Here is a 10,044-nt window from a genome sequence, read left to right on the forward strand (position 1 = left end):
GAACCAATGCAGTGTGACCCGTACGGCGATTCTTTGCAACAGCCAGGAAAAAACAAAAGCAAAAAAAAAAAAAAAAGGGAAAAGAAAGAAAGATTAAGGTACAGTGGCACTATTTGTACTTCGGAAAAGAAATGCAAAAAACGTGGAGATAGAATCCTCATGCCATGCCCCTCTCAAAAACAGAAATTTCATGCCATCAGCTTGACATATGTCAGACGGAGACAAAATGGAGAAACACATTTATTAACATGACTGAATGTTATTAACTGCTTCCTTTTTTAGTGAGGTTGAGTAGATCATAAGCCAAGCACAGCTCAACATTGCACAGCTGTGGCAATTTTCTACAGATCAGAACAACGGGTGTAAATCTTTAAGAAAGATGGGTGGAATAAAAATCACCCACCACACTGGAGTGAAATAATTTTCTCACAAAAAAGAAGGTTCAACAAGATTACTAGATTTCTTTTTCAAATCAAAAGGCATGGTTGCTTTGAGCAACCGGTCCAAGTTTTCACTGTCAACTTGAAAATATTCCAAGTGAAATTCAGAAAACCACCGAATTGGTGCTCTAATGTTCAGCATGCTTCTTCTCAAAGAGACCATCAGGACCTGCAAGACATAAACCAAGCAACAAGTATTAAACCAATAGTATTAGTAAAGAATGGTAAAGACGTCTTTACCAAAAAAAAAAAAGAATGGTAAAGAAGAAACTTGACATAAAACTGAAAGTACTTAGATGTACAAGTTCTACCGAGTCTCCTCAAAGGTAGAGCACTTGAAAGATAAATTTTTTTTTTTTTGAGGGAAAGGGACGTAAAAACCACCCAGCCTTTATTTTAAATGAAAAGGAAATTACAAAGGAAAAGTTACAGAGCTGGATCCAGATGAATAAGAAACAAAGAGAAGCATCAAACGCAACTCAACTTTCTAAAACTCTAATCATAGTAAAAACATAAATTGCTACAATAAAAATAGAAAACATGAATATCATTGAATTCATTGCTTGAGGTGTTTTTATTTGTTACTTGATATGAACTGAGGGCGCATGTGAGAGAGAAAGTTGGAAGGCATCGGGGCAGTGAAATAGGGGTGGCCTTGTGCCGTCCACTGACTGACTGATGAGAGAGAGATATGAGAGGGAGGTGGTTGGAGCTCACCAAGGTGGCCACGGCCCTGACATCTGACACAGGGCGGCAGTCTCAGCCATAGGGCAGCAGCCAGGGGATGGGGAAAAACAAGGGAAATAGAGAGAAAATTTGGTTTGGCTCGGCCATCGGCCAGGAGGAAATGTTCAGCAACCTCGACAACAATTGATGCAGAGATAGAGAAGGGATAGGAGGGAGAGGAGAGAAAGCAGTGGGGGTGTGAGGAAGAGGAAGGAGGAGAAATAGAGTGGGGTAGTGGCCTCGCCCCTCCTCTGATATGGACACCAAGCAGTAGCCGAATGATGCACCCGAGGAGGTGAGGCTGTTGGTGGGCGTGCTCGTTCACACAGTGCCGCAGCAGGGATTGCGGTGCTCCCTATTCACACTGCATCAAAACACGGGTGACCTCGGTTCGCATGGTGCAAGAGGATGCCCCCCCTACTGCCTGATCGAGCCGATCTATCTAGATCAGTCTCCAATTGAGACCAGCTCAAGCCAATCCTCACACCCTAATTTGAAAAAACTTCATTTCCCAGATGTCCTTTGTGACATAGAAATAACAGATTTTTTCAGATAAAATTCAGCAATACACCTTCAGAAGGCCACTGAAGCCCAGGAATACTAAACTCTATGTTAGATAAGTCGCCCATCACCTATTGCTTCAAGAACATTATCTTTCTAGTTCAATTTTAGTGAAACTTTAGGTGTCAACCTGAAACTCCAGCAATATGGTAGCCCTACTGTCCTAAACATAATTAGTTCCCCTTCCATAGACTATCCCATATCAAAGGTTATGCTAAAATAGATTCTATCTGAAACAACAAACAGCTTATTATCGTGCCAAGGAAACAGCTTGAAGGTGTTTAAGCTATGACATCATCGACATGGACAAGGGCATTAAATGGTACCATGAATACAGCTGTTAGATACATCGTCTTGAGTACTGATACAAGAATCATAAGTATGGTATGTTTATTTGGTAATGAATTTATTAGCAAGTATACATCCCTGAGGGTGAGTTGTATCTGAAACAATTGAGTTCTTTTCGAAAGCAAAGAAGATTTTACATCAAATAAAACCAACAAAAGTGAATTATATATGTTTTTCTAGCCATAAAATGTGAATTATTCAACATCTCAAAGAAATGGGAACACATCAAGATCAGCATCATCATTGTGATCACAGTCATGACTATTATCTCATGCATGAACATTTGGGAGTTGGGACATTTGCTATCAAACTCCATTATGAAAATCATTTTTTGTCTTGAAGGGTGTGTTTGGTCACAAGGAAACTCACAGAAAAGGAAAGGGAAATTAAGACTTTTCCATGAAATGAAAAAGTTTTTCCAGAAAATTAGTTACAAGTTTTCCAAATTCGTTAGTTTTCAAATTAAACAAACAAATGGAAAACTAGACTTTCCAAGAAAAAGGAGCTTTCAAGCAATTTTCCTTGCATCCAAGCACGCCTCATGCTAATATAACTCAGCAATTGAATGTTGTTTTTTCCATGATCAAACTTCTCATAAAGAACAAATCTAAACTAGTTCACAACATGCAGACTAGAGATAGAGATACATCGTCAGTTGCATTCCTTACAAGGTGAATTGGACATGCACGACTGCATAAGAAAACAATGACATGCTCCCTGCACTGCATGGATATATAAAAAACCACATATGTAAAAAGGAAATTACGAACCAGAACTGCCAAACTAATTAGATAAGCTGAAACTGATTATGACTTCATGTAGACTAACTAGTAAGCCGAGAAACAGCGATTAGATCCTACTTATGTTATACAAAGCCTATGAGATGTAAAGATAGCATAGAAGTATAATATTTAAAAAATTAAAATTAATTTAAAAAAAAACTGAGAGGTGATAACATCCCAATTATCCAATGGAAGAAAACCACGGGGGTGGGGGGGGGGTGTGGGATGCGCGCGTGTGGGGTAAGTAACACTTGAGAGAGCCTCTAGATATGTCCCAGTAACTGAAGGGCATTGTATGGCCTAAGCAATCATGATCCACCAATATTGTAGCAAAATTCAGCTATAGTCTCTTACTCCTAAATGCCTGTCCAAATAAATGTTAACAATGTGAGCTGCTATGGATAAGCTAAGAAACCAAAGAGGTACCTTCCTTTGTTTTAGACGCGTGAAGGCATTCTTTTAAATTTCTCGGTAGTCCTTAGCCTCTAAGAGATACCTTCCTGTAACAAGTTCTATTATTTTTCTAAACAAGCCTCCTACAAAATCACCAAATCCAAGTAAAATCACAAGTTCATCAAGTTATTAGAAGGTGCTGATGCTAAGCAACATGATCCACTAGAGAAAGTGTCGCCTTTGTTTCTCCGATATTTCTCACAAGTCAGCCTACCAAGACAAATTGTCACCTGACGCGTCTAAATTACCAAAATGCTATAGAACCTGATCCACTTGGGTAGCAAGATTATTTCAATTTCAAATCACTTCCAAATTACATGGAAACAAGTAGGATCAACCCAGATCCTCTGAATCCATAAAATAGAAATCCAAAATCAGAATGCCTCAAACTATCTGGTTGATATTTAAATCAAGCATACAAAAGATAACATTATTCTGATACCTTTATTTTTTTTCATAATTAAATATTGATAAACACAAAATAGTTTTGGGTGATACAAGCCACCAAAAGAAAGCTAATACATGAAGAACAGCAGAGATGCCAAAGATAGCAAAAGGTAGACATCTGATAGAGTAAATAGTGAAAATAATTATCATCAATAAAAAAAGAACCACAAATCTAGTAATTCTAACTCTCAATCCAGCAAATAAAAAGGGACAATTAAAAGGAAATATGTTCCATCCAAAGGTACTACTAAAAAGTTTAGTTTTTAATCCTCATTCAATCCATGTGAAGATAAATTACACATTTAAAATAACAAACCTAGTCATCACTCTGGCTGTTGTGGGGGGATGGCATATTTAGCCCCATATCGGTTGTGAGTCAAGAGGAAGTATGGTTTATATAGATTGAAACCTTCTCTCCTACGTGAGACACATTTTAAAGGGCAAAACCTGTTACATGTATGTCCTAGAAGCCAATTGTTGGCTGATACATTTTTTGTTCTATGACACATATTTGTACTTAAACTATTGATTTAAATCAATAAAGGACATGTTTTCATTTTTCATTCAAGTGTTATGTATCCTTGAATCGTCCTTGAAATTAATGTTACGATACATATTCTCAAGTATTGAGAATTAAAGACATGTATGATCGATTCTTAAATTGCTCCCGATCATAGGATAGTCATGAGGATAGTGATTCATCCAGATAAACCAGCGCACGGTTTGCTTCCTTCGGGATAGATGAGTCTCTAGTCTACAATATAGAGACACTGAGTGAAAAATATGGATAATTGTTAGAGAACTTGTACTGAGCGTAACCATACGAGAGATCATATGGATTTCTATTCGATCATCAATGATTATCTCGATACTGTAGTTGTATGATTGGTCTTTTGATTTGCAGTGTCACAGTTGCTCACAGTAAGACTGCTGTAATTTGACTATACATAAACATTAACTCGATCATGAGTTTTTGTAGTGGATGTTGGCTTCAATTGGTTGAGCTGTGCGAGCAACGTGTGCATCTATATGGGATCTATCGATCTTGATAGAGAGGAGTAATCCTATGAGATTTGAGAAGCTGAGTCCACAAGGCTATGACCATAGCAGTGTGATTGATGGAAAGAATTTCTATTTGGAATCACTATTGGACTTGAGCTGATCAGATTTATCATATAACTGATGATGAGATTTGACGATTTATTCATGATCTATCATCTAGTCGGAACTTACGATAGAGAGACTGTATCATACATTAACTACACCTAAAGGTTCTATTTCAGTTCTGCTGAGTTGCCACTACATATTGTTATATGTCACTGGTGGATTGTGAGAGCTCAATAGGATCATTTTAGATCAATGATCCTTATTAAGTTAAAGTGAGACTGTTTCGATCCATTGAAAGAAATTTCAGTGATACCTATGATAGAAATTATGATATATCTTACTACCAGACAGAATTGAACCTATTGAGTCACACATAAAAGGAGAAGACCTTAATTAATTATAATTGGGCTTATGAAGCACCGATTAATATGAATTTAGAAAAATTCTATTAGGTTCATGTTAACTTTACTAGCATTTGGATAAATCCAATTTTTCTTGTAGTTGATTTGCTTATATGATAAGCATTAACCAATTTCTACACTTAATTTGAATCTGATTAAATATGATTTAATGATCTCCAATAGTTAGATGCTTAATTTATGATTTAGATTAAATTAAGAAAGAGTTTCTTGATTTTATTCATTAAAAATCTTTGAAGTGAATTTATGAAACTATGTGGGCTGATTTGAGACTTTTTATTGGATCCCATATGATGGGACGCCTAGCATTAGGTGTGAGTGTGGGTGAGTTATGGGTGGCGACCCATTTATTTGGTCCAAATATATTTAAGCTAGAACTTCTAATATAATTAGGAGGAAGGATCCTAATTTGATTAGGACATCCTTTATGTTGTCTATATAAAGGATCCTAGCCTTACTCCTCTCATCATCTCACTTCCTCCCTTCCTTGCCGCCACCCTTATTGTGCCCATCGCCTCCCTTCCTCTTTCTCTCTCTAGCCCACACCCTCTCTCTCTCTAGGTGTCCCCTTGTTGGAGCTAGAACAGAGGTGGGCGACATCTCTCTTTGGTGTCAATTAATTAGCGCTAAATTATTGTTAGGTGGTTTCTTCTTCCTCTCAAGTTGTTGGGAGTTAGTTACAACCACTTCTTGATTGTTGTTCTTCCTGATTAATTGAGGGATCAAGAAAGGTTCTTGATTTCTTCAAGAATCAAGAAAGAAAGATCAAAAGGGTTCAAGGATTAATCCTTATCCAGGCTTGGTTCAAGTCTATTTAGGCTTTGAGTTCAAATGAGTTGTATCAAGAGGAGCTTATCTAGATCGATCCTGTGGATATCTGTAGAGGCAGAACGCTTATGCTGCTGATTCAATACCTGCTCAATCCGAGATCCAAAGATTGAATCAGATTCAACTCCAGTTACAAGTTTGAGGCAAAAGAGAAAGCAATTCAGTTATATAAATTGATTACAGGCTTTCATTTATTTATCCTAAAATCAGTTTATGTTAATTTCAGTACATAAACTAAATCCATAGGTGCTTTTATATGATGAATGCATGCTTAAATTAAAAGTATTTTAATCTAATTTTTTTGCTGTATTTTGGATTTAAAAATATTTTAAAATCCACATGCACTAGTATCCATAGAAAATCCAACAAAATCGTAAGACTCCAAATAGCCAAGGCCCACTAAAATCCAAAGACAGTCAAAACCAAAGCAAATAATACCTCATGTATGCGTGCATGGAGGCAAACATAGCCATCCGAGCCATCCCACCTCTTAACCGCAACATTGGCGTCGTTGCCAGAGAATGCCTCCTGCCCATGCATACATACTCCCTCTTGATTGGCGAGCGCTAATATTGTGAAGGGACAGCATTTTTAGTCTCACATTGGTTGTGAGTCAAGAGAAAATATGGCTTATATGAATTATAATCTTCTCTTCCACACGAAGTACCTTTTAAAGAACAAAACCATAAGGCTCCAAATAGTCAAGGCCCACTGAAGCCCAAAGACAGAGCCAAAGTAGACAATACTTCACGTATGCGGGCGCAAAGGCAAACCCAGCCATCCGAGCCATCCCACCTCTTGGCCGCAACACTGACCATTCTGGTTTATTTGGAAAGCACAAAATTCCCATGACCGTAAAATGTGAGAAAATATAGGACATGACTTTGCAATTTCTTGAAGTTTTCACAAACTTTAACTAAAAGCACATAAATGGATGCATGCATCATAGTAGACATAACCAGACATGAAAAAGACCTTTCCGTATTCAATAACCTGTCATCCTTATGATTTAATCAAACAACTGGATATATAGATTCTTAAGCAATAATCTGAAAACGTCAACTCCCTGGTAACTCATCATGGCACCGAAAGATCAATTAAACATCAAGAAGTATCAAAGAAATGTACTATGCTGGCCCCAAACAAATAGGTCAAAACCCATTTTTTTGGGTTTTTCAGATATGATCATGGCACAATATAAAAGAATATGACACCTGTCATCATGATAATTTTTCAAGGAAAAAGCAGGAATAGATGAAGAAAGAAAGGTAACAAAGCATACCCCAGCGGAACCCCTTGTGACGGACGTGCAAATATTCGAAAGGCTGCAAAAGAATAGATTATTCTCAAATTTTATGATCTAATATCGATGGATGGTTAATTTCAACAGCGTAATTACTAAAAGCATGATCAAAAATGAATTTTGTTTTAAAAAATAAAATAGTACCGGGGCTCCGGGATGGTGGGGGTGATCCCTGGAGAGGTTATAGATCGAGAGGACGGTATAGGTGATGATTCCGACATACGTTATCTTCTCCCATTTCTCCATCTCAACTGCAAAGGTCGAATCGGTTCAAAAGAAGCTCTCATTCCGAGAAACGCAAACCCTTACCCTCACCCCCTCACCCTAATAAGAGATCGAACAGATCGAATCTAATGTGAGTTGAAAGAAGAAAAAAAAAGGAAAGGAAAGGAAAGGAAGGGGGAAGAGCGAAAGGGATAGAGAGGGCAGACCGACGTCATCCTGGTGGGCAGAGGCGGAGAAGCTCCTCTTGCCGGCAACGGCGTCGCTCCGCCTCACCCCGCCGCGGAGAAGCGCTCGCAGCCCGTTCCTCGCCACCGACATCGCCATAGCCGTGGATGCCAGTCGCGCCTCCGCATGAGAAAAATTAATGAACGACCGTGATAGCGCGAGGATAACCATTAATGGCCTTGATTTCAGCCTCATAATAGTACTAGGTTCCTGGGTGGGGTATGCTAGGCGGGTCCTGAAAATTATTTATTTAAATTTAATCAAAAAATTTATTTCTTTATAATAATAAATATTTAAAAAAAATTTGTCATATTTGACTAATGAAAAATCATTCCAAAAAAATTGTTCTATTTTGTTGAAGGTAATCTTATATAAGCATATTATCAATTTTTCCAACAATATCTTTAAAAAATAATTTAAATAATAATATTTTGTTTGTTGGTTCATTTATTGGTCATTTATAATCTACTTATATAAATATTATTAATATTGATAATTTAAATATTAAAATTTATTTCTATAAATTAATAAATATTATTAAATTAATTATACATATATTAGAAAATATGTTTATTATTATAAAAAAATTAATATGTTTTGGTATATAAATAAGATATTAAGATACTAAATATATTATTATTTATAAATATTATTAGTTGAGCTGCCATCTTTATTGGTCTGTCCTGTGTCGGTCGAGATAAGGAGTTGATCAGACCCTTAAACTGTTAGCTCGTCTACATTTGAACCGCTCATATAGATCCTCTGATATATTATTATAATAATATATTAATATAATTAATATAATATAAATAAGAATATTTTTATGAAGAAATGATAATTTTAAATTACCTCTGCTCGATAATCGAGCATGAAAAAATAAATTTTATTTTTTTGATGATATTTATTTTATCTTTTTCAGAAAATAAACATAAGATCTGCTATTTCTTTTACTATCTCTCTCATTTTCTTTTTATCCTAAACATAGTAATTTGACGTAGGATTTATTTTTTCATGCCAAATTACTCCAACCATACTGGTCCTAAGTGTATCATTAGTAAAAGTATTTTTTATCACGTGACTAAGTGTGGGAGATCCTTAGATTTAATGGCTAACAACCGCTAAAACAAATCCTAATTCAATATGAGAGTACCATTAGTATTCATAGATAAAGATTCATTTATATATTATTCTTAATCAACTATTTTTGTTTTTAGAGGTTATTAGCCAATACTACTAAACCTTTCACAGGTCCAGACCACGAAGAAAATTATGTATGCTGATCCCTCTCTCAGTGCAATTCTACATTTAGTATAGGAAGCATGGTAAGATTACCGTTAATGTAGAGGGGGAGAATCTTTCCTCTATCCTTGCTTATAAATATAGGCTTGAAATCGAGCCATATAAATCTATGCATACTATATTTTTCTTTCTCTGTTATCTTATCAAATTTCTTTGTTCTTCTTAAATTTCATTTAGATTTGTTCCAACATATTGGTATCAAAGCCACAAGTTATTCAATTAGATCCTGAAATGCTGACAAAATTCAAAATTGAGAAGTTTCATCTGTTCAGCAACTTTGGTTCATGGCAGATTAAGATATATACCGCTTTAATGCAACAAAAATTGCAGAAGGCACTGCTGGAGAAGGAAAAAATGATGAAGATTTTGATAGAGGAGCACAAGGAAGATATAGATGAAAGAGCCCTTAATGTGATTATCTGTGTTTGTCTAATGAGATTTCACGGAAAGTCTCAATTGTGACTCAAATTAGAGTCAATTGTATATTATAAAATCACTCGTCAAGATTCAAGAAGCAGGTAAAAAAAGTAGGGTTTAGTCAGCTCCTAGTCTCGGACTGTTAGATGCTTGTGGGTTCATTACTGGTACTGGTATACATTTGCCTAGTGATTTCAATCATGGACTGATCCGATGGAATTTTTGCAAGATAGACTTTCATCCACGACAATTGTTCTTGACAAAATCTCAAAGTTAAAGCTAAACAGAAAATTTATTCGACTAAATAAATTTTTTTAGGCCAAAATAAAAAACATTGACTCTGTTTAGCTGCAAAATAATTCTTCTATTCAACTTGAAGTGGGGAGAGGAATGAGAATAGAGAAGCACAGAGACACACTCAGCATTGTTCTGCTCACTCCATGAAATTACTGAGAAACTGAAAA

The 10,044-nt window shown here is 36.1% G+C and overlaps 1 protein-coding gene across 4 annotated transcripts; it reads right to left on the reverse strand.

Moving 5' to 3' along the window:
* Window positions 1–218: 218 nt before the first annotated feature.
* LOC105058287 (cytochrome c oxidase subunit 6a, mitochondrial) lies at window positions 219–8,058 on the reverse strand. Of its 4 annotated transcripts, none has more exons than XM_073249203.1 (5): window positions 7,850–8,058; window positions 7,559–7,665; window positions 7,394–7,436; window positions 2,744–2,797; window positions 219–609 (listed from the first exon to the last, which is right to left on the reverse strand). In XM_073249203.1, exons 2-5 carry the CDS (start codon window positions 7,633–7,635, stop codon window positions 427–429), a joined length of 357 nt encoding a protein of 118 aa, XP_073105304.1. In that variant the 5' UTR covers window positions 7,636–7,665; window positions 7,850–8,058; the 3' UTR covers window positions 219–426. The 4 variants fall into 4 exon arrangements, with proteins under 4 accessions (XP_073105304.1, XP_073105303.1, XP_073105302.1 ...); XM_073249202.1 differs by having other exon boundaries at window positions 7,559–7,738; XM_073249201.1 differs by having other exon boundaries at window positions 7,559–7,738; window positions 7,846–8,058.
* Window positions 8,059–10,044: the final 1,986 nt, after the last annotated feature.

Source organism: Elaeis guineensis, chromosome 15 (assembly GCF_000442705.2).
Source record: "Elaeis guineensis isolate ETL-2024a chromosome 15, EG11, whole genome shotgun sequence".
In the NCBI taxonomy this organism is placed as follows: Eukaryota; Viridiplantae; Streptophyta; class Magnoliopsida; order Arecales; family Arecaceae; genus Elaeis; species Elaeis guineensis.

Excerpts from the sequence above, each read along its gene's own strand:
- LOC105058287 (XM_073249200.1), bottom strand. The coding sequence starts at position 8,035 with ATGGTTATCCTCGCGCTATCACGGTCGTTCATTAATTTTTCTCATGCG. Across the intron at positions 7,666-7,845 it reads TGCCCACCAGGATGACGTCG|TTGAGATGGAGAAATGGGAG; the intron begins GTCTGCCCTCTC and ends CGACCTTTGCAG. Across the intron at positions 7,437-7,558 it reads CCCACCATCCCGGAGCCCCG|CCTTTCGAATATTTGCACGT; the intron begins GTACTATTTTAT and ends ATTCTTTTGCAG.